The 23,614-nt window shown below is 49.6% G+C and overlaps 1 protein-coding gene across 2 annotated transcripts in view; it reads left to right on the top strand.

Annotated features, from left to right (window-relative positions):
- The window catches only part of SYT9 (synaptotagmin 9), a 190,605-nt gene that overhangs the window by 130,722 nt on the left and 36,269 nt on the right, over window positions 1-23,614 (top strand). Inside the window, exons 4-6 of one of the 2 annotated variants that reach the window (XM_047753684.1) lie at window positions 8,657-8,777; window positions 10,209-10,380; window positions 12,376-12,505. In XM_047753684.1, the coding sequence (XP_047609640.1) occupies window positions 8,657-8,777; window positions 10,209-10,380; window positions 12,376-12,505 (423 nt within the window). Of the gene's footprint in view, window positions 1-8,656; window positions 8,778-10,208; window positions 10,381-12,375; window positions 12,506-23,614 lie in introns of those variants that run through there. The other variant, XM_047753685.1, reaches the window with a different exon arrangement.

Genomic DNA, 23,614 nt, shown 5'->3' with positions numbered 1-23,614 from the left:
ATTGAGGACACTAGGGTTTCAAACGTCTGTTGACTGTGACTCTCTTTGCCGAACTGTGTAACCTACTGTAAAACCAAAGTTCAACGATTTTGACGAAATTAATATCATGCGGTGGTATTAGAGAATAATTCTTCAGGAATTCCCTGGTGGCTCAGTGGGGTAAGGATCCAGCTCTTGTCCCTGCTATGGCATAGGTTCAAGTCCTGCCCCGGGAACTTCCACATACCACAGGTGTGGCAACACAAACCAACAAACAAAAACACCTCTTCAGAATTTCCAGTTATATACATCAGATGAAAACATGAGATTGCCTCACTCCCTTCTGAGGCTTCTCCTAAAGTGATGAGCAGTAAGACTTTTGCTTTGCCCCTTCAGTTATAAATGCAGACACCTAGAGATGTCCTAGAATCTTAGGAAAACCAAGCATCATTAAAGAGAATGTCCAAAATAAACAGATCATTTGGTCACTGGAGAAAAAGAGATTAAAGCGAGAGAAAAAAATTCTAATTAACAGCCATCCCTGAGGACCAAGCAAAATCAGTGAAAACAAGGTCTCTAAACACCTTTTGGGGAAGTTTCAGAAGTACAACTACAAGGTAAGAGTACAAAGAGATGATCTTAAAACCTCCTTGAGGGGAAAACTCTACAAGAGAACAGCATCCAACCCCCTGGCTGGAACATGAGGTCCTAGAAGACATTGTGACTTTTAAATAAAATATTCTAAGATAAAATAATTTTATCCTAAACTCTGTGTCAACTATCTTTCTTTTAAGAACTAAAGCCCAATAAAAATTAGTTTAAATACCTGTGAACCTTCACTGGGAAAAAAGTACTCAAGGACATACTCAAGCAAAATGAAAAATGCATCTAGGAAGTTCCTGTTGTGGCTCAGTGGTAATGAACCTGACTAGGATCCATGAGGATGCGAATTCGATCCCCGGCCTCGCTCAGTGGGTTAAGGATCCGGCGTTGCCGTGAACTGTGGTGTAGGCCAGGGATTGAACCCTCATCCTCATGGCTACTAGTTAGGTTCATTTCCTCTGCACCACAACGGGAACTCCCCAAAATAATTTTTAATATTCCTTGTGATTTTTTTTCTTTGACCTATAGGTAATTCAGAAAAGTATTGTTTAATTTCCAAATATTTGGAGATTTTCCAGGTATCTACAATTGAATTCTTAGTTTAATTTTATCATTGTTACAGAACATGCTTTTCTTTGTTGGACAGCAGAAATTGGTAGAGCGTTATAAATTAATGGTGATAGAAAGAATAAAAATCTTAAAATGTGAAATACAAAATAAAAAACAACGTACTTTTATGATTTCATTCATTCACCTTGAATTTAATGAGAATTTTTTTTTTTTTGTCCTTTTGCCATTTCTTGGGCCGCTCCTGTGGCATATGGAGGTTCCCAGGCTAGGGGTCCAATTGGAGCTGTAGCCACCTGCCTATGCCAGAGCCACAGCAGTGCGGGATCTGAGCCACGTCTGCAACCTACACCACAGCTCACGGCAACGCCGGATTGTCAACCCACTGAGCAAGGGCAGGGACCGAACCCGCAACCTCATGGTTCCTAGTCGGATTCGTCAACCACTGCGCCGCCACGGACGGGAACTCCTAATGAGAATTTTTTAAAGGAGCCAGAATATGCCTTATCTTACGGAGTGCGTTTGGCGTGTATTTGAGGAGAATGTGCATTTCGCTGTTGTTTGACCAAGTGTCAGTGGGCGGAGTAGGTAAACACCAAGTACATCAGGTTGGCTGGCGGTCTTGTTCACGTCTTTACATCCTTCTTTTCTGCCTCGCCTATTCAGTGACTTGCTGACAGAGCAGTGTTGGAATCTCTAACTCCCCTTCGGGTTTGTATTTTTCCTCTTAGTTCCCTCAGATTTGTTCAATATATTTGGAAGATCTGTATTAGAAGCATACACATTTTGGGTTTTTTGTCTTTTTAGGGCCGCACCCATGGCGCATGGAAGTTCCCAGGCAAGGGGTCGAATCAGAGCTGCAGCTGCCAGCCTACACCACAGCCACAGCAACGCAGGATCCAAGCCACATCTGTGACCTCACCTTATCTGTGACCTACTCCGGCGGTGCCAGATCCTTAACCCACTGAGTGAGGCTAGGGATCGAACCCGCATCCTCGTGGATGCTAGTTGGGTCCACAACCTGCTGAGCCACATGGAAATTCCTTCCCTACCATTTTTAGAACTGAATATTTTAATGGTTACAGTTTATCTCTAGTAATGGCTTATTACATGTGTGCAGTGGTTCTTTTAGGGGCTACTCTGTTGTTTAAAATATACACCTTTACATTGTGTTATCTAATCTTTATTATTTTCTTTCTTCTGCTTATTTTGCTTTTTATTTGTTTTTACTTTTCTGGTTTCTTTAAGCGGACGCTGAAGTCAGTGATTGGTTATTTTTCTTCTTGTATATTATAAGCATTGTAGTGGTGTAAATTTCCCTCTGAGTCCTACTTTTGCTGCATCCACAAATTTTAGTGTATCATATCTCCACTTCAGTTCAGTTCAAAGTATTTTCTAATTTCTCCTTTGATCCATAGGTTATTTAGAAGTGTGTTATTTAGTTCCCAAGTATTTAGAGATTTCCCAGATATCTTTTTTATTGTTGATTTCCAATTCATTTCCATTGCAACCAGAAAATGTACTTTGAATCTTCTCAGATTTAATTGAGACTTTTTTATGGCCCAGAATATGGGCTGTCTTGTTCAGTGTTCTGGGTACACTTGAAGAGTATGTATTCTATTGCTGTTTGGTAGAACGTTTTATTAATGACTAGTTAGGTCAAGTTTGTTGATTGTGTTGTTCCAGTATTTTTGCCTCATGTGTTTTGAGTGTGCTAGCAGGTGCATAAAAATTTAGAACTACTGTGTGTTTTTTATGAATTGATCCCTTTATCATAATGAAACGACCTTCTTTGATCCTGGTAATATTCATTGTTCTGCCTCATGCTTTGTCTGATACTAATTTAACCACTCCAGATTTCTTTTTATTAGTGTTAGGGTGGGATATCTTTTTTAATCTTTTGCTTTTAATGTACTTACATCTTTAAAGTATATTTCTTATAGAGAACATAATATTTTCTTGCTATTTTATTGAATCAGATAATCTTTGCCTTTTTTCTTTTCTCTCTCTCCCTTTTTATTTATTTTTTTTTATTTTTATTTTTTCCCGCTGTACAGCATGGGGATCAAGTTATTCTTACATGTATACATTTTTCCCCCACCCTTTGTTCTGTTGCAACATGAGTATCTAGACATAGTTCTCAATGCTACTCAGCAGGATCTCCTTGTAAATCTATTCTAAGTTGTATCTGGTAACCCCAAGCTCCCAACCCCTCCCACTCCCTCCCTCTCCCATCGGGAAGCCACAAGTCTATTTTCCAAGTCCATGATTTTCTTCTCTGTGGAGATGTTCATTTGTGCTGGATATTAGATTCCAGTTATAAGTGATATCATATGGTATTTGTCTTTCTCTTTCTTACTCATTTCACTCAGTATGAGAGTCTCTAGTTCCATCCATGTTGCTGCAAATGGCATTATGTCATTCTTTTTTATGGCTGAGTAGTATTCCATTGTGTATATATACCACATCTTCCGAATCCAGTCATCTGTTGATGGACATTTGGGTTGTTTCCATGTCTTGGCTATTGTGAATAGTGCTGCAATGAACATGCGGGTGCATGTGTCTCTTTTAAGTAGAGTTTTGTCCGGATAGATGCCCAAGAGTGGGATCCCGGGGTCATATGGAAGTTCTATGTATAGATTTCTAAGGTATTTCCAAACTGTTCTCCATAGTGGCTGTACCAGTTTACATTCCCATCAGCAGTGCAGGAGGGTTCCCTTTTCTCCACAGCCCCTCCAGCACTTGTTATTTGTGGATTTATTAATGATGGCCATTCTGACTGGTGTGAGGTGGTATCTCATGGTAGTTTTGATTTGCATTTCTCTTATAGTCAGCAATGTTTAGCATTTTTTCATGTTTGCTGGCCATCTGTCTATCTTCCTGGGACAACAGTCTATTCAGGTCTTTTGCCCATTTTTCCATTGATTGATAGGCTTTTTTGCTGTTGGGTTGTATAAGTTGCTTATATATTCTAGAGATTAAGCCCTTGTCGGTTGCATCATTTGAAACTATTTTCTCCCATTCTGTAAGTTGTCTTTTTGTTTTCTTTTGGGTTTCCTTTGCTGTGCAAAAGCTTTTCAGTTTGATGAGGTCCCATGGGTTTATTTTTGCTCTAATTTCTATTGCTTTGGGAGACTGACCTGAGAAAATATTCATGATGTTGATGTCAGAGAGTGTTTTGCCTATGTTTTCTTCTAGGAGTTTGATGGTGTCCTGTCGTATATTTAAGTCTTTCAGCCATTTGGAGTTTATTTTTGTGCATGGTGTGAGGGTGTGTTCTAGTTTCATTGCTTTGCATGCAGCTGTCCAGGTTTCCCAGCAATGCTTGCTGAATAGACTTTCTTTTTCCCATTTGATGTTCTTGCCTCCCTTGTCAAAGATTAATCGACCATAGGTGTCAGGGTATCTTTGCCTTTTATTTGGATGCTTAGATATTTTATATTTAATGTAATTATTAGAATAGTTGAGTTTGAATTTACCATATTACTGTTTTCTATTTCTATCATACTTGTCTCTTCTGGTCTTATTCCGATTTCCTTTTTTTCTGCCTTCCTTTGGATTAATATTTTTAAAGCATATATTTTCTATTTTGTTGGCTTATTAATTATCAGTTCTTGTTGTTTTATTTTAGTCATTTCTTTTTCCTCTTCTTCTTCTTCTTTTTTTTTTTTTTTTTTTGCTTTTTAGGGCCACACTCATGGCATATGGCAGTTCCTAGACTAGGCATCGAATCAGAGCTACAGCTTCCGGCATACAGCACAGCCATAGCAACACAGGATCCAAGCCATGTCTGCAACCTACACCACAGCTCATGGCAATGCCAAATCCCTGACCCACTGAGCAAGGCCAGGGATCAAACCCACGTCCTCACAGATACTAGTTGGATTCATTTCCTCTGCACCGTAGCAGGACCTCCATCAGTCATCTCTTTTGAGTTTATGGCATGCATTTTTAGTATCCACGGCCTACCTTAAAGTAATATTACACTACTTGTAATACATATGGTACAGAAATGCTAACAGCAATTCTAGTTTCATATCTTCCCAGTGGATAACCAGAGTAAAATGAAAATTCTCTGCCTTCATGTTGATTTTTCAGTCCCAGGGAACACTCTAAATCTCCCTGCTTGGGTTACTTACTCATCCCTGAACAGACAGCAGTGGACAAGGGGCATGACTATTTTGGTCAGTCTGAATTCCTGCAGCAATCCTTCTAGAACTTTATGGAATTGAGAATGGCCTCAGCAGAAGAACCCAAGAAGAGAAAGGCGAATGTGAACTGGTTAGACAGGAATCTGAGCTCCCGTAGACCAGTACAGGCAAGCCTAGCACAGAGAGAGCTGACCAGCATGGCAGGCCTAGCACAGAGTGAGCTGGCAGGGAGAGAATTCACACACACTTGCCCTCATGCCTAGTGTATCTTCCCAGTGATACTGCACTTGGCCACACAAAGCAGGAGAAAATGGAGCACCTCTTGGTGTGACAGTTCCCTGCCCCCTGTACCCCCAGGGTGCTCGGCCACCAGCAGCACTTCTACATATCTGATTTCTGTCAAGCCGGAAAAGAAGCCAAATACTCCATGACTCTCTTTTTTATATTTGACTTCTATCAGCCTTCTGGGAAAATTTTGACTAATGATACAAACACTTCGCCATAAGGCAGAGTGTCTCGGCCTTGGCACTGTTGGCGCTTGGAGTCAGGTTACCTCACTGTAGTGAGGAGCTGCCTGTGCATTGTCGGGTGTTTCGTAGCAACCCTGGATCCACCTCCCGGACAGACATCAGCAGACCTGCCTCCCGGCCAGGACAACTAAAACCTTAGCCAGACGGTGTCAGCTGTCCCCTTGGGGAGCAAAATTGAGAACCCTGATTTAAGGGAAGGTTTGCAAACATCAGACTCTACAGATTCCTGACCCCAGCTCAGCACCCGCTGATGGGGAGAGAAGTTAGCACAAGGTACCCTCCACTCCTGTTCCACACCCCAGCAAGCCCATCCCCTCTTAAAGGAGCACGACCGTTGTTCACCGCTGCGGAAACGCCTCCCAGGGCCTGGAAGGGCAGGGCTCAAAGCCACAGCACGTGTTAGAAGAGTAGGGGATAAATGGGGGGCGGGGGGCGGGGGGGGGTGCAGTGTGTATCACGATGCACAGCCTTGCTCCGGGACAGCGGTGACATAAGTGGCATGTACGCAAGGAAAGGGGATATTTAACTGGTTTACTTAGGTATTTTCGTATTTGCATTTTATCATTTTCACTGTCACAGTTTATATAATTTTACATAATTGATTTTTAAAGCACTTGGAAATCAAACCAAGCATTTTCTCTTTGATAGGTACTTCTTTAATTTGCCACTTTTTTTTAAAGTACAAATGTAGACTTCAGCCCAGTTCACATTCTGAAGACATAACCAAACCTGAAGCTTAATTTTCTCTTTTGACTCGTGAGCAAACAGCAACATAATATAAATATGTGAGAATGAAGTCTGTGTGGGAAAGACATGTACTCAGTGCAAAGGTAACTTGACGCATTGGGTTCAGTCCGGAGCACGGGCCTTGAGGGCGGGCCCTGGAGTGGATGTCTGATCACACCTTGAACCCACGGAGCTTGCGCAGCATGGGCCCGCAGGAACCGGATGCTGAAAAAATGATGCTGAAGCTTTGTAGGCACGGTTTTGGTTATTCCTGTTTTACTTTCGTCAGACCAAGACTCTCAGGATGGGATGCGAGGAAAGGAGGCACGAACAGTGAAAAGCCCTCTGAGAGAACAGGTGTCGACGCCTCTCTGCCTAAGGCGGGCAGGAGAGGGCCAGTGACAAAGGACGATGCCAGGCAGTATGGACGGAAAAAAGATAATTTATGGGGACAGCTGTTGCTTCTCTTCCTCCTCTGGCCCCAGCAGGAAGCTGGGTCAGCCCCTTCAGTGAGAGCAGGCCTCCTCCATAGCGTGGAACCCTGTAGCACCAAGCGGTCCAGCCCCTGGTGGGACACCCCCTGCTTGTGTAGAACGCTCATCTTTCCCTCCCTCCACCCCAGAGGGAGAGACCCAGCTGCCTGAGTCTCCTGCTGTCCAGGCTCCAGGAACGAGAAGAGCCTGGCACGCTTGGGAGGGGAGGCCATTTATTTACATGCAGCAGGCAATGCTGGAGGATGCATAGCAATCCATCTGCCTCAGCGACCAAAGAGATTCGCTTTGCCGCATCCTCCTGCAGAAGCGGTCAAGGAGGGAGGCTGGGCGAGGTGACCTTCCAGAGCGGCATCTGTGATTCTAAAAGTAGAAGCATCCTTGGAGAATCAAGAAGGGGCGGGGAGATTCTGGATGTTGACAGCAAAAACCAGGCTCCCCAGAGCATTGTCGTATGAAACTATTAATGAGACACAGACACCCAGCTCCATAACCTCAGGTATCACAGAAATTGAAACTAAATGAACTGGCTTTTTTTCCCCTTTCTGGTTATACCTCCCCTGGGCTAAGAAGGAGGAAGAGAATGGTGTCTTCTGACCTATTTGAATGGCTGCCCGCTGCCCGCGGAGATGTTTTCCCAGCAGAGGGAAATGGGCTTATTGGAGACGTGCCGAGAGGAGGCGAGGGGACCCTGAGGTCAGCAGTCAGGGCCTGCGGGGCCTGGGTCTCTGCCCACCTCTCCCGGCCTGGACCTCGCACAGGGCCCGGCAAGGGTCCGGGTGCGTGCAGGACTGTGGACGGGTGGGGTCTCGGGCTGCTGCTCTCAGGCTGCTGCAGCTCCTTGTCGAGAGCCGGGGAGGAACAAGGGGTTCGCAGGGTCCAGCAGAGCCGCGCGCTCTTCTCCCTGCACAGGTTGCATGTGACCAGGTTGGGTGCAGTGCTCTGACCAGGGGAGGGTGTGGGTGTGTGTTGCAGCAGAGGGATGTTTGCAGGAGGCATTGCAGCAAACTGGGGTTGGGGCTCCGTAGGGGGGTGGGGGGCTGCAGGGCAAGGATGCACTTGGACAGAAACTATTTGAAGAACTTTGTGGGCCTGGGTGGGAGATGCTATTGTAGGAAACGGGGCGTCTCCGAGGGGCTATATGGAGACCTGTGGGAGAGAGCAGAGCTGGTCTGGGCTGCCGGTGGGCAGCCCAGCACTGCAGGCCCCTCTTTGTGGGCTTTGGGTGCGTTGTGGGGGCTGTGAGTGGGGCCACATGGGGGACTCCATGCGGATGGTTAAGGCTGGGGGGGCTTCTGTTCCTGGGGATGGTTAAGGCTGGGGGGCTTCTATCCAGCTGCAGGTGGATGGCTAGAAGGTGGCAGAGCCCTGGATGGCCTCGGCGGCTTGGCCGTCTGAAGACGAGTGTGGTTCTGTAGGGTGGGGGCTCCCAGAGTGTGGGCGTTTCTTCTCCTTCGCGTGATTGATGATGTCATGAAGGGGGGACACGGGGGACCCTGGAGACGAGCAGAAGGAGCAGCGCATCCCTTGCGGCGCTGCCCACCCCTGCGTCTTCCGTGCAGCAGACCCAAGACGCTCTCTAATGCTTGGGTTTGTGCTCTCTCGCCAGGACAACGTGGATCTCGGAGAGCTGATGTTCTCCCTCTGCTACCTTCCGACGGCGGGCAGGCTGACCATCACCATCATAAAGGCAAGGAACCTGAAGGCGATGGACATCACGGGAGCGTCAGGTGGGGCTGTGTCCGCGGCGGCTCTCCTCCCACGGTTCTCGCGCGCCCCTTGTGAGTCTCCCGCGGCGAAGACGTGGTGGACTTCGGCACCAAAGCGCCCGGGTTTCAGGCTAGGACCTAGACCTAGGTCACTGTGTGGCCTTGGGCAAGTCGCTGAGCCGCTTAACGGGTCTGGGCTTCGGATTCCCCGTCTGTAAAAAGGAGGGTAACCGTGGCATCTGGCTCGCTGGTGCTGCCGTGAGTGAGCGAGTCCTAAGACGCCCACTCAGTGGTCCTCAGCGTCCGCGCCGTCAGTGTCGTCATCCTTAGGTCCTCTTCGCGCGATGGTGAACCTGACCCCGAGCGGGCGCTGCCGATGAAGCGTAGCTGAGTCTCTCCTCAGCTGTAAGCAGGCTCCCCTCGGGCCTTTCAAAGATGGGTAACCCAATATCCTTGCATCAGAGGCTAGCAGAGAACTCGGCGGCTGGGTTTCCCAGTGAATCAGTGTCCCCTTAAACTCTAGGACCCAACAGAAAATCCCCGCTGGGCATTTCCCTTTTACACAAGTTCACAAGCCAGCTCTGCATGGGCTCCCGAAATGCGGTTGCAGAGCGCCCGGTCCACGGGCTTCCTGAAATAAAAAATGCAGTATATTCGGCTTCCCGGACGTCAGTGTCTTTTTCAAGCAGAAAAAGGATGTGGCCCCTTCTGGCCTTTGCCGGACGGTGTCTAGGTGTCAGGGCTTCACCTGGTCAGGCAGCTGAAGCAAGAAGGACTCCCACTGAGCGGGAGACTAGGGAGGTGAAAGCAGGGTGTCCCACCTGAAGCAGAGACCAGCCGTGTCACCTGTCACCCCCTCCCAGCATGGCACCCGAGCAGACCTGTGTCCTTTCTCTCCTTGACCTGCTGACCTCCCCCCTCCCCCACCTTGGCACCCAGCTACAGGCTGCTCTGGGGCCTGAGGCCCCCACACTGAAGGAAATCCACCCCCACCCCACGCCCAGGTCCTCCCTGTCCTCCAGGGATTCAGCTTCTCCGTTTCCTAAAGTCCTGGTGTTTGGAAAAGGTTCCCCAGGGTGGCTCTGGGCTGGGCCTGCAGCCGGTTTCCCAGGCGTGATCAGTGCTTTTGCGTGTCCCCTGCTGTGGCAGCCAGGCAGGTCCTGGATCCTGGCCGGAACATTTTCTAACCCTCAGTAACAGATGTTTTTACCCTATTTTTAAATACCATGCATTTTGAGGAGAACGTGCCCTGTGCTTTTTCCTGAATGAGTGGCTTAATGATCCCAACTCCAGTCGCTGCCCAGACATCGTATTAGTTAAAATCTCCCAGCGCCAGTCCTGAGGCAGGGAACGGGTTCTGCAGCCCGAGGTCCTTGAAACTCTGCCGCGGGGGCCCTGCCGGCCTGCATCCGCACTTATCCTCACGCACCCCTGCTCCTCCGGCCTCCACAGACCCCTACGTGAAGGTCTCGCTGATGTGTGAGGGCAGACGACTGAAGAAGAGGAAGACGTCCACCAAGAGAAACACCCTGAACCCCGTTTACAACGAAGCCATCGTCTTCGACGTCCCTCCCGAGAACATCGACCAGATCCACCTGTCCATCGCGGTCATGGACTACGACCGGTGAGATGCCTGGGGCGCTTTTCTCGGGGCAGGTCCGCTGTGCCCAGGGCTGGGGAGGGAGTCCTAGCTGGTGTCTGGGTGCAGCCACAGGAAAGGCGTCTGTGAGCAGCACGCCCAGAGCTCTGGCGAGGAGTCGCCGCGTCACCAGCCAGCCCTGCCGTCCGGGCAGATTTCCAGGGTGCCTTGAACGCTCTCCCACTTCCTCCTCCTCCCGTGTCCTCCCCCCTCCCCACTTCTCCTCTCCATCTTCTTGCGCCCTAGAATCTCAGCTTGGAGACCAGATCTCGCTCTGCCCACTCTCCCAGGCAACCCCGCCTTTGTAGGAAAGCTCCCCCTCGAAGCCGCAGAAGGATTACCTTCGCCAGACCGTCAGCATTTCCAATACGTCACTTCCTTCTCTTCTTCCTTCCCCCGACGTGTTAATAAAGATCACGTCCATCTCCTTAAGTCTGAGAGCACACACACACCTATCCTCTTGGAAATGCTAGCATCGGTGTGGATGACAGGGCACATTAAAATGTATAAGATGCTCGACTTTCTAATTAATACAGCGCAGCAGAGATATTTATAGCCTGCATTGTAGCCAATTGTGTATTTAAAGGACAGATTTGAGAAACAGTCATTTTAATATGCAAAGGAAGTACCAACAGGGAATTATACATGTTAAACCCGTCATTAGACTGAAATGCAAAGTCTCCTTCTAATTGGAAACCTTCCACGTGATCTGGGCACAATTATTAAAATTTAAAAAAAAATTCTGACTTCTAATATCTTACAATATTGTTTGCAGCTAAAAATTTTCCCACAGACCCTGAAAGGTCAGGAAGGCCCTGAGCTCTTTCGAGCAGACGCCTGGGTGCAGCACAGCTGTCTTCCAACCCCAGGAACACGTGGGTTGGCTCAGCCCATGGGTGTGACAACCCCGCTGTCGCCTCTGGATGGCACCCAGCACCAGTAGTGCCTGGCCACGGGAGGGGATGTTGCCCACCAGCCGTGGGAGGCTGGGCCAGTATTTTTCAAGCTATTGCCGAGTTTCCCGCATCGGCAAATCTGATTATGTGAGCTCTGCTTCAGTTTAATTCTCAGTGAACTCATGAATCTGGCCTGGAAAAATCCATGGCAGGATTCATGGGGCTTCTGCCTGCTACTGATTTTAATGAGCATAGAATCCAATATCCTCACACAGCTTCCCCACCTCGTCTCCCCCTTGCTCCCTACGCACAGATAGGAGAAAAAAAAGTCTTTGCAGGAAGGAAAAAGGAGAGAACACGTCCATGCGTTTGGGTCTCAAAGAGTTAAAGGACGGGCCATGTCATTCTGCTTATGCACAAAAGATGGTCCCAGAACCCGTCAGGGCAGAAAGAAGCGATGCAGGGCAGGGCCTGTCCAGGGATGTTGCAGAAACACTAGCTAAGTATTGAGGGCTAAGTATCTTTCTGCTGAAGGGAACTCAAGTGAGGTCAACGATGCAGGTCTGGGCTTGGAAGGAAGGAAGGAAGAGCCTGAGAAGACAACGTGTCCTCCCAGGAGAGGGTTGCAGGAAGACCCAGGGCCTCCTCCACTCTGCCCCTTTTGGGAGCTGAAGGCCGCAGCTGCCAGACTCAGAGCTTCTCCCTTAGCTGTACTTGGCTCCCACTTGCAGGAATGGAGTAGCCGTTAATGCAAGAAACTCCTTCCACATGGCCCCCTGTCATTACATGGATTTGGAGGCCTGAGCTCAACCTTATTCCAGAACCCGAGTGGCATTCTTTGCGTGCATCAAAAAGTTCTTCCAACACAGGGTTCCCGGAAACCAGCTAGGCCATGGCAGTGTTACAACGGCTGAGGTGTATGAGGGCCAGACTCCGTGTCCTCGTGGCTGTTAAACTTGGCCTAGCGTTTTAAGTCCGGGAATAAAAAGGCCCACCCCTTCCCTATTCCTCTAGCAGTTTGAGTGGTTGCTGCTCTTACATACCAAAATTTTAGGAAAAAAACTATTGTGGGCCGTTTTCACAGTGTAGGTCACAATGAGATCATCGGCGTGTGTCAAGTAGGCAACGACGCGGAGAGGCTGGGCAGAGACCACTGGAGTGAGATGCTGTCGTGCCCACGCAAGCCCATCGCACACTGGCACGCCCTGGTGGAGGTAAGGCCCTGCTCCCCTCGCGCCCCGCTTCACACAGGGGGAGCGGCTTGACTGTGAAATGCAGGAGCCACCAGAACTGTGAGTGTAGGTCTGGGGCCAGTGTTGGGGTCCCCTGGTTGCATTTCGGGGGGCGTCCTTTGGGAACTGCGTCCAACGCGAAGTTGGGTCTGGGCCCCCTGCCACTCAGGGATTATCCTCCACTTGGATTGTTTTCAAAAAAGGTCAAGATTCTGTTGTCTCATGTTACAACTTCGGGTTGACCTTCGGAGGGCATCTGCAGGACCTGGGTGAGTGCAGAGGTCTAGGCCATCATAGGGTGACTTAACTTGGCCTCAGGAACAGCTGGACACTGGGAGAGAGGGTTCTCAGACTGGCTCTAGCGTGAACCTGTGATTCTGGACAAACTGGTTAGTATCAGATTCAGATATATATGACAAAAAAACAACAAACCACAAAATACAAGTGAAATGGAAATGTATGTCTTTTTTACGTTAAAAAGATATACAGGGAAGCTATTTAGGATGTTATAGAAGCTCTGTGATTAAGGAGATCTTTCTGCCTCCCTCTCTCAGTGTGGGGTGTTTTGTTTTGTCGATGTCTCCTCATTAAACAACATGGCTGCTAAGTTTCAACCATCACGTATCTTCCAGGCAGTAGAAAGGTGGAAAGAGACAACAGCCCAAAGCCCACATCTTCCTTTTTAAAGGATTTTCCTTGATGTCCTGTGCAACACTGCTGCTTATGTTTAATTAGTCGCAGAGCTTAGTTACAGAGACATGTCTCAGTTTCAAGGGAGGGTGGGAAGTATATCCTTTTCGTTGCGTGGCAGCATGTCTGCTAAAAGCAGGGTTCTGTTTCAGGGTGGAAGAGGTGGCGATGGACCCTGCTTCTGCCTCCCACCCTCATTCATTCACTCACTCCCACATCATTTCCTTCTCATTCCCCGCACCCCCCACCCTTTATCCTTACTCGGTGACTCAGCTTTTTTTTGGTTTTCTAATTTCTTAACTTATTTTAAAAATTATTTTCTTATTCACTCCCTTTTTTGTTTCTCTGGGTTTGGGTTTTTTTAAGGAAAGTGTAGTTGATTTATAATGCTTCTTCAGTGTCTGTTGTGCAACAGAGTGACCCAGCCACACCCAGGTCCCTGTGCTGTAGAGGAGGCCCCTTGCCCGTCCATTCCAAATGCTACAGTTTGCATCCACCAACCCCAGACTCCCTCTCCTTCCCACTCCCTCCCCCTACCCTCTGGCAACCAGAAGTCTTCTCTCCATGTCCATGATCTTTCTCTGTTTTGTAGATAAGATCATCTGTGCCATAGTTTAGATTCCACATACAAGTGATAATCATATGATATTTGTCTTTTTCTTTAAGACATTTCACTTAATATGAGAATCTCTAGTCAGCCATGTTGCTGCAAATGATATTATCTTGTCCTTGTTTGTGGCTCAGTAGTATTCCACTGTACATATGTGCCACATCTTCTTTATCCACTCTTCTGTTGATGGACATTCAGTTTGTTTCCATGTCTTAGCTATTGTATATAGTGCTGCTGTGGACATAGGGGTGCATGTATCTTTTTGTCTGGAGAGATGCCCAGGAGTGGGATTGCTGGGTCATATGGTAGTTCTATGTTTAGTTTTCTGAGTACCTCCATACTGTATTCCATAGCGGTTGTTCCAATTTACATTCCCACCCACAGTGTAGGAGGGTTCCCTTTTCTCCACACCCTCTCCAGCATTTGTTATTTGTAGACTTACTAATGATGGCTGTTCTGACCAGTGTGAGGTGGTACCTCATCACAGTTTTGATTTGCGTTTCTCTAATAATTAGTGATGTTGAGCATTTTTTTCATGTGCCTGTTGGCTGTCTGAATGTCTTCTTCAGAGAAATGTCTATTTTAGGCCTTCTGCCCATTTTTCAATTGGGTTGTTTGTTTTTTTGTTGTTGAGTTGTTTATATATTTTGGATATTAGGCCTTCATTGCATCATTTGCAAAGATTTTCTCCCATTCTGTGGACTGTCTTTTCATTTTTTTAATGGTTTCCTTTGCTGTGCCAAAGCTTTTGAGTTTAATTAGTTCCCATTGGTTTATTTTTGTTTTTGTTGGCCTTATTCTAGGAGGTGGATCAAATAAGATGTTGCCGTGATTTATGTTGAAGAGTGTTCTGCCTGTGTTTTCCTCTAAGAGTTTTATAGTATCAGGTCTTATATATAGGTCTTTAATCCATTTTGAGTTTGTTTTTGTGTATGGTGTTAGGGAGTGTTCTAATTTCATTCTTTTACATGTGGCTGTCCAGTTTTCCCAGCACCACGTATTAAAGAGACTTTCTTCTACTATATGTTCTTACCTCCTTTGTCATATATTAATTGACCCTAGGTGCTTGGGTTTACTTCTGGGCTTTTTATCCTGTTCCACTGATCTATATTTCTGGGTTTTTTTGTTCAGTAACACATTGTTTTGATAACCATACCTTTGAAATATTGTCTGAAGTCAGGGAACCTAATTCGTCCATTTCCGTTTTTCTTCTTCAAAATTGCTTTGGCTAGTCAGGGTCTTTTGTGTTTCCATACAAATTTTAAAATATTTTGTTATAATTCTGTGAAGAACATCCTTGGTAATTTGATAGGGATTATTTTGAATCTGTAGATTGCCTTGGGCAGTACAGTCATTTTGACAACATTGATTCTTTCCATCCAAGAGCATGGTATATCTTTCCATCTGTGTCATCTTTGATTTCTTTCATCAGCATCTTATATTTGTCAGAGAATAGGTCTTTTGTCTCTTTAGCTAGGTTTATTCTTAGGTATGTTATTCTTTTTGATGTGATGATAAATATGGTGGTTTCTCTGATTTCTCTTTCTGGTCTTTCATGGTTGGTATATAGAAATTCAGTGGAGTTCTGTGTATTAATTTTGCATCGTGAAACTTTGCCAAATTCATTGATGAGTTCTAACAGTTTTCTGGTAGCTTCTTTAGGGTTCTCCAAGTATAGTATCATGTCTTGTGCAAACAGTAATAGTTTTACTTCTCTTCCAATTTGGATTCCTTTTATTTCTTTTTCTTCTATGATTTCTTCTAGGATTTCTTTTTCTTCTCCTATCACTAGGACTTCCAAAACTGTGTTGACTAGTAGCGGTGAAAGTGGACATCCTTGTCTTGTTCCTGATCTTAGTGGAAATGTTTTCAGTTTTTCACCATTGTGGATTCGTCATATATGGCTTTTATTATGTTGAGGTAGGTTCCCTCTCGGCTTGCTTTCTGGAGTTTTTGTTTGTTTGTTTGTTTGTTTTTAACTAACTCATTCTCAAAAATAAATTGGAGTTCCCTTTGTGGGTCAGTGAGTTAAGAACCCAACTAGTATCCATGAGGATGCAGGTTCGATCCCTGGCCTCACTCAGTGGGTTAAGGATCTGGCATTGCCATGAGCTGCAGTGTTGGTTGCAGATGCGGCTCAGATCCCGTGTTGCTGTGGCTGTGGTGTGGGCCGGCAGCTGCAGCTCCAATTTAACCCCTAGCCTTGGAACCTCCATGTGCTGTAGGTGTAGCCCTAAAATGAAAAAAATATTAAAAAATTGCACTCACTAGGTGACATTTCTGTGGGTGAAATGCCATATTAGATAGAGAACATGCTGGCATAGGGAACCTTTCCTTCCCTTGAAGAGCTTACAGAGCAGGAGCGGGAAAGGACAGCATGTGAACGAATTGTGAATCTCCAGTCACAAGCCTTGTCATCCACATCAGGAGCTACAGGGGCACAGCGGAGGAGGCCCTCATCGCGCTGGGACAAGCTCGGCCGTGGAGCGTCAGTCCCGCGTGCTCCTGGGAAGCAAAGAGAAGTGAGCCCCTGGGAACAGGGATACCAGGGAGCGTGGGTTCCAGGCAAGAACTCCCTCTTACTCTGTTCGCTGCAAAGCCGTCCTGAGAGCCCAAGACCAGAGCCTCGCCCAGGGTGGGTTCTGTAGCCGCAGACAGTCAGTCAGTCTAAGCGACATGCAGGGCAGCCATGGAGAGGCAAGAAGGCCCCCCGGGGACAGAGGGAGCCTTTCTTTGTTGGAGATGCTGCCGGAGGGAAGAGCAGGATAGGATCTGTGGACTGATTCCAAGCGTCAGGGCCTCCAGGATGTATAGTCACAGAGTGCCCAGGGCCCCCTATTTTGCAGGTCCTTGAGGACACTTCTGTCCTTGGGCCATAGAAGCAAAGACTCTTTCTTTCCAGACTCAGAATTGGTCCCTAAGGGAGATCTGTGGAACCCGTGAAGCACTTGAGAAGGAGCTGAGGGATTGGGGCTGACGACGGGGCCCCTGGTGGAACGGTCAAAGGCGTGAAATTGCCAGAGTTGTCACTAGCAGTGGCGGTTAGAGCACCGGTAACAGACTTTTTGCTCTGTTACAGGTCGCTGCTGGCTTTAATGCTTATTTGTAACCTGGGGCGTCAAAGAGCACAGGAAGTGGGGCACAGGAAGTGGGGAGGGACACGGGTGTGGCCTGGGGCTGAGCCGTGAGCCCTGATTCTGTGCACAGGCACTTTGGTCTCAGTGACCTACCCAGGGAGTGACCGTGGGTGGCACTCTGTGCACAGCCAAGCAGCCACGTGTGCGCCTGGCGTGCGGGAATGTGGAGTAGGCGGCCCGGGAGAAAGTGCAGCATGACTGGCCGCTTGGCAGACCTTCCGTAAACCTGAGCCCTTGGCTTATGGCAAATCTGTGTTTGACAGCTACTTAAGTGTGAGAGAGAAGTGTTCTGAGGGTTAAACCACTAAAACGTGGGAGTCGTTTGCTACAGCAGCTGCAAACACCTCGGGGAACACAGTGGCCTTTTTTCGACAGTTGCCGCAGAACTAAGAGAAATGTCTCTTGTGTGAAAAGGCAAACCTGAGATGCCGTCCCGCCCTGTTGCTTCCTGTCTCTTTGAAGTACATGCCCCGGACTTCAAATCCATGGCGGGGAGGGGGCAGTTCTTCCTCTTTTAAGAAGAAACATGTGAGGAGCCGAGTCGGGGCAGTGGCACCAGCTGAGCTGTGTGGGAGGGCAGGGCCCCGCGCTTTGCTGTCGGGATGGAGGCGGCCGTGGGCAGAGTGGATGCAGGCGCTCCCTTTGGACTTGGCTGGACTGGGAGTCACATCCCTGTGCTGCCCCTCAGTTGTTGGTGCTCCCCTTTCGGAAGCTTAGCTTCCTCCCCATGACGAGCCCGTCCCACAAGGGGGGCTGTGAGGAGGTACGGGAGGCACCGCGGCTGCGACCCGGTAAAAGCTCCTGACATCCTTGCTGTGCGTACCCCACACTCGGAGGGTCTGCTGGGGTGCTTACGGGGCTGTGGCATCTGACGTGGAGGGAGGAGGAAAGGGCGGCCGTCCCCCACCCCCCGTGTGCCAATCGGCTGTGACCTCACACCGGGAGAGGGGTCATTTGGGACTTGGCTGGAAGTAGATACACTCATTTACATTCTGTTCTCTCTCCTTTCTGCCTTGGCTGTAAAGATAGGTTGCACTTTTGCTGAGAACCTTTAAAATGTCTGCTTTAAAACAAAACAGCAATGACGTCCCAGTTCTCTGGGTGTGAGTGCATGTGTGTAAGAATGCATGGCAGAGGGGGGAGGAGAGAGGACGCGTGGTAGTTGGGATCTAGTACGAAGGAGGCTGGCCTGGCAGAAGCTCTTTGCCACTGGGCGCTGGGACCGGGTCAGGCCTGTGCTCTGAGCCCCGCAGAGATCTGGCAGCCTGCATGGGGCCGCCTCCAGCATGTCCTGACCTCGCCAAGGCTGGTGGCAGATGGCCTTTCCAAAGCCAATGAGTTCAAAACCCGTTTCTCTCTGAGGGGTTCTGGATGGCTTCACCGCACATCCAAAGGTCAGCCAGCACCGCTCCCTTTCCTCTGCCCGATGACAGAGATTCCAAAAACTGGGTAAAGTCCCTCAGAGCAGCTGCCTGGGACCTGGGGACAGGAGCCTCCCCTGCAGGGGCCTCCCTACAGCCCCTCCCCTGTGTGTCCCAGAGAAGATGTGTGCCTGGTGCCCCCCAAGCCTGCACGTGGCGCTGGCCCACGCCCTGAGCTGAGAAGCGGTCAGAGCAACAGAAGCGGTTCCAGGCTTCTGCCTCTTCCGTGCCCGCTGGATTAGCAAGTAGGGAATCTGCTTGGCCGGGAAAACCAGGCCACAGGCACCACTGAGTTGAATCAGTGTTTTTTTTGTTTTTGTTTTTGTTTTTTTTTCCCTCAAAGAGATGGAATCCAATCAGAATAGACAGGGAAGGTCCCCAGCACCCCCTGATGGACAGACGTGCGCAATTCTAAACCCCAGGGTCCCAACCGGGGTGCTCAGGTCTGCAAGCTCCCCCTTTTCTCCGAGCCCCTGGTTTGTCTGACTGTCTGCAGGACCCCCTCGACAAGCCTGAAGCCCCCTGCAACTCAGGGTCCTGCAATTCCTGGTGTAGCTGGGGCGCGTGGGGCACAGCGCACCCCGCGTGAACGGAGCCGGCATCGGCTGCCCTCTGCCTCCTGAAGGGTGTAGACTCAGCTGTGTAACGTACACAGACTCGACTGGGAGTTACACAGCTTACACTGGTTTACCCTTTCGACCACATGCCCAGCAGGGCCCACCTGGATTCTTCGAGGGTCGCCCAGGTTGGGTTGAGTGTCCACCCCTGGTCCAGTTTGCTGCAGGTCAGGGCTCATGGAAATGTGAGCCAGCCACACTCCAGCAGGACTGGGGAGGGCAGACTTCCCAAGAAGCACCCCCTCCGGCAGGACAGGTGGACCCAAGTGACCCCCGCCCCTCCCAGGAGAGTCTGCAGGGAGGGAGGGCTCCAGCATTCCAGGCCAGGCGCCCTTCGCCCTTCGCAGCGGGTTCGCAGGAGGAGGGGCTGACTGGCAGAAGCCAAGCAGATCACCTTCCCCTCAGGGAGCTTGAGTGCGGGCGGGGTTGGGTCCTGGTGAGACTAGGCCAGCAGAGAAGGCAGCTCAGAGCAGGAAAACAAGGCTGACCCGAGGCACAGGACGGGAGAGCCCACGGGGAGCTGCCGCTGGCAAGCAGGAGGTGTTCGGGGTGCTCGCGGGCAGCCCGGATCGCAGGGCTTGGGGACACTGCGGTGCAGTCCCTGGCAGTAGAGCTGGCCTGAGGCGGCGGCCACATGCCCTGCCCTCTGAAGGCGCAGCTTGAGGACAGGGTCTGTGAGCCCAATGTGTGCGCAGGTCGGGGGGCAGTGGGGGGTGAGCGTGGGGACCTCCCGGACGTGTGACACGCTCCCCCCGCCAACACGGAGTCCAGCAGGAGGTCTCAGCATCTCCAAGAACAAAATGTTTGTTCTGGTTGGAAACTGAGACACCCAGAAACACGTAGGTACATTCCGACAGCAAGAACATGTACTCGTTTATTCTTTAAAAGGGAAGCCCTCCCGGCGAGGCGCAGGAAGGGAACAAAATCAGTTTGAGTTTGCCGATGAATGTTTCTCAGTCTTTTCCAGGTTAGCTCGGCCTCTTAGGGATAATCAATTGGTCAGACGTAATGTTCCGATTCCTCCTAGGATCCGCTTCTCCCCGGCGGCCTCCTCCGTCCTTCCGCTGCCCCAGCGGGCGCCCAGGTGAGGGAAGCTCAAAGACTGGGCCTGTGGTCCTGCTCATCCGCGGCCCTCAGACGCTTGGGTCCCTGCCTGGGCCGCTTGGACGCCCCCGCAGCTCCTGGCCGCTGGCAGATCTCATGCCTCCCAGTGGGCGCCTGGCCCGAGCGAGAGGTCTTCTCCGCAGCCTTTGGTACAGGGGTCACTTCCCCACGTGCTGGAACCACCCCCCAAACCCCGTCGGCCAGTGTTGTCCCCTCCTTTCCGCACCCCCCAAGCGTTCAGGGACACGCGGGAGCTGCACAGACTCAGTGCCAATTCGGGCGCCTTCCTCGTGCCCCGAGAGTTACACGGCCGTTTCTCCGCTGTTCCTCTAGCCTCTTGTGGGCACATCTGCCTTCAGCTGCCTCCTCGACCCCCCTGACGCCAGAGGCGTCGAGCCTGACGGGGCGAGCCGGCGCCTCCAGTGCATCCCCTCCCTCTGTCCTGCCAGAGGCTCTCACTTGCTCGGCCGCTGGTGGAAACGTCTTTGTGTCAGGGCGTGATTTCCTTCAACCTGTGACCTGTGTTGGGGTCTCAGGTTTCCTCGCAGCGTCGAAGGGCGTGTGTCTCTTTTCTCTTGACAAGGCCTGGCCGCCGAGACTCCCGTTTCCAGGACGGTCTGTCTGTCCACTGACCTGGGCTTGTTTGTGCTCAGTTTGCAGGGCCGTGTAGCCCTGATTCCTTTGCATGGAAGAGCATGACTTACAGAGACTAGCAATACTCTCCCTGTGGCTTAGGTATTGAACTGATATTTGGGGAAATGAATGCAAGAATGAACGAATAAGACACATAACGAAAGCATTTGGGTTCCTTTAGTTTTTTTTTTTTTCCGTTTTTGAAGCTTTGTTGAGGATTCCTTTTGTTTGTTTGTTTGTTTGTTCTGGTTTTGGTTGTTGTTGAGGATTCCTTTAGTTCTCATGTTCCACAATTTCCTGCCAGTAGAAGTCAGTTTGGTGCAACGTGTAAAAGGTATTGAAAGGACCGAAGGCTTTTCCAGCAGACATGGTCCTTCTTTTAATTTTTGTCTTTTTGCTATCTCTTGGGCCGCTCCCGCGGCATATGGAAGTTCCCAGGCTAAGGGTTGAATCGGAGCTGTAGTCTCCGGCCTACGCCAGAGCCACAGCAACGCGGGATCCGAGCCGCGTCTGCAACCTACACCACAGCTCACGGCAATGCCAGATCCTTAACCCACTGGGCAAGGCCAGGGATCGAACCCGCAGCCTCATGGTTCCTCGTCGGATTCGTTAACCACTGCGCCACGACGGGAACTCCCGGAGATGGTCCTTCTTAAGTGCCAAGCTTTGATGACCTTTTCTGCATTTAGGAGAAGGACTGGAGAAGAGGCCGTTTCTCCCCTGGGGCTCCACGAACTTCCCTCTGATGATCGTGGCTTTGCACGTCTCGTGCAGCTGAGAAGTGTCAGGGACGTCAGCTTGGGCACCTTGGTAAATTGTGAGGGTCCCCTGAGCTGGTAGCGCGGCCGGTCCTAGAGTGTTTCAGCGTCGTCCTTCATAGGCGACAGAGGAGGCAGACCCCACAGGAAACGGCAGCCTCTGCGTCCTGAGTGGGGACTGACAGGAGGGTGACGAGGACGTTGGTCCGTGAGCTGGCTTTTCTCACCAGGGAAACCTTTTAGCAGCATTTTTACATCAGGCAAAGCTTTGCTCCATCTACCTGTGAAGATTTAAAAAAGACGAAAACAGTAAGACAAGAAATGGGGGCACAAAATAAAGGAGTTCGAATTGAGACTGGTTTTTTTTTTTTTTTTTGCAAAAAAGTGAACTATTTCTATAGGGGGATTTAGCATGCCACTTTCCATAAACCCTTGCAGGGCCACTGATGCAAAATGAATTGGGAAGAACAGAAAAATGCGCGGCATGTTTGGGAATCTGAAAAGCGCGTCGCCTGTTAGAGTCTGTGCCTGTCGACGTGGTGGCCGGCGTGCAGTTTGGACCAGCAGGTGTGGTCACTGTTCATGGGGCCTTGTGTTTCCAGCTGGCAGAGGGGGCGGCAGACAAAGCCAGGCACGGTCGGTGGGGCGGGGTTTCCCAGGCAAGTCTTCGTCTCGTACAGTCATCAGGTTTATTTTTTTAGAAAAAGCTCGCTAAGCATTTTCTCATCTCCAGCCGGGATACAAATGCAGTGGCTCTTCCAGAGGTTGTCGCTACAGCAGTCATCCAAGCCGTGGAAGCGTTAAGATACACACGGGAGACAAGACAGATAATAACAGTGTGTTGGAAACTAACATTTCTGCCCGAACAGAAAGTCACCTGCTTCTTGACGCTCCTCTCTTAGCCGTGACCTTGCCTCAGCAGTCGCTGCCCTGGAGCGTTCCTGTGGCGCACTTGAATAGCAATTGAATAAGAAGGTGGCTCTCCGTGGGCTTGGGCCTTCAGCAGCCTCATCTCCAGGAAGGGCATTCAGAGGTGACTGCTCATGCTCGGGGCTGTTGGCCGGTTCTCCCCGTAGGTGAAATGCAGCAGCATGGATTGTGCCAGCATCTGACTGAACCACTCTCCTCATGAATTTCTAGAGGAAGAAGAGTACTTCCTGGGTTAGGGGTCCAGGGCAAGGGTGGAGCATCCTGGCAAAGGACAGAGGTACTGATATCTGGAAGGCCACTGCTCCTGGAAAGGAGTCTTTCAAGCGATGCCTGTTCAGTGGTCTCTCTCAAATATCAGCAGAGCAACCAGTTGATAGGACCAAGCTGAGTTTCATGCGTACCTGCTAATGGAAGGGGAGGGGCAGTCGGATGTATTGCTGTTGGAAGTGCAGTTTAAGATGGGTCTTTCAGTGCAGCCAGGGGAACGAGACGGAGGCTGGAGAAGCTTGGTTAGAGTTGAGTAGAGATCGCAATGGAATAATTTCGGCGGACACCGCAAGGTGAAGACGTCGAGACTTTAGAGTTGCAGAATTTGGGGTGTAAACTGTCTGCTGATACTTTTTAAGGAAGAGTTGATGGTGTGGGCGAGTCCTTGTAATGAGCCACAGTGTTATCTACACATTTTCTCTCTCTTGGCCAGAGTTTCTGGGAACAGTGCAGGTGGGTTAATGAAGGCAGGAGAATGGAGCGCATTCTGTAGGGAGCTGGCTATGTTGCGGGGATGGCTTTAGTTCTCACACCCCGAGAACACGAAGCAGAAGGAGAGCTGACAAGGAGCCTGCCTCGTTCCGCAGATACCACGCAGACAGCAGGATGTCCCTGACTTTTTGTTTACTTTTTCAAGTGTACTTGACTTACAGTGTTGCGCTACTTTCCGCTGTGATGCAGAGCGACTCAGTTACCCACATACACGCATTCTCTTTATATTCCTTTCCGCTACCACCCATCCCGGCAGATTGGGTATAGTTCCTGTGCCACACAGGGGACCTTCCTGTTACCTATTCTAAATGTAATAGTTTTCCTCGACTAACCCAGCCCTCCCCTCCCCTCCCCTCTCCTCTCCGTGACAACCCGCGTCTGTTCTCTGTGCCTCTGAGTCTGTTCCAGTGTATAGTCAGGTGCCTTGTGCAT

This window comes from Phacochoerus africanus, chromosome 11, assembly GCF_016906955.1.
Source record: "Phacochoerus africanus isolate WHEZ1 chromosome 11, ROS_Pafr_v1, whole genome shotgun sequence".
Classification (NCBI taxonomy): Eukaryota; Metazoa; Chordata; class Mammalia; order Artiodactyla; family Suidae; genus Phacochoerus; species Phacochoerus africanus.
Note: the sequence above shows the minus strand (reverse complement) of the source record. Positions and strands in the feature narration are given on the sequence as shown.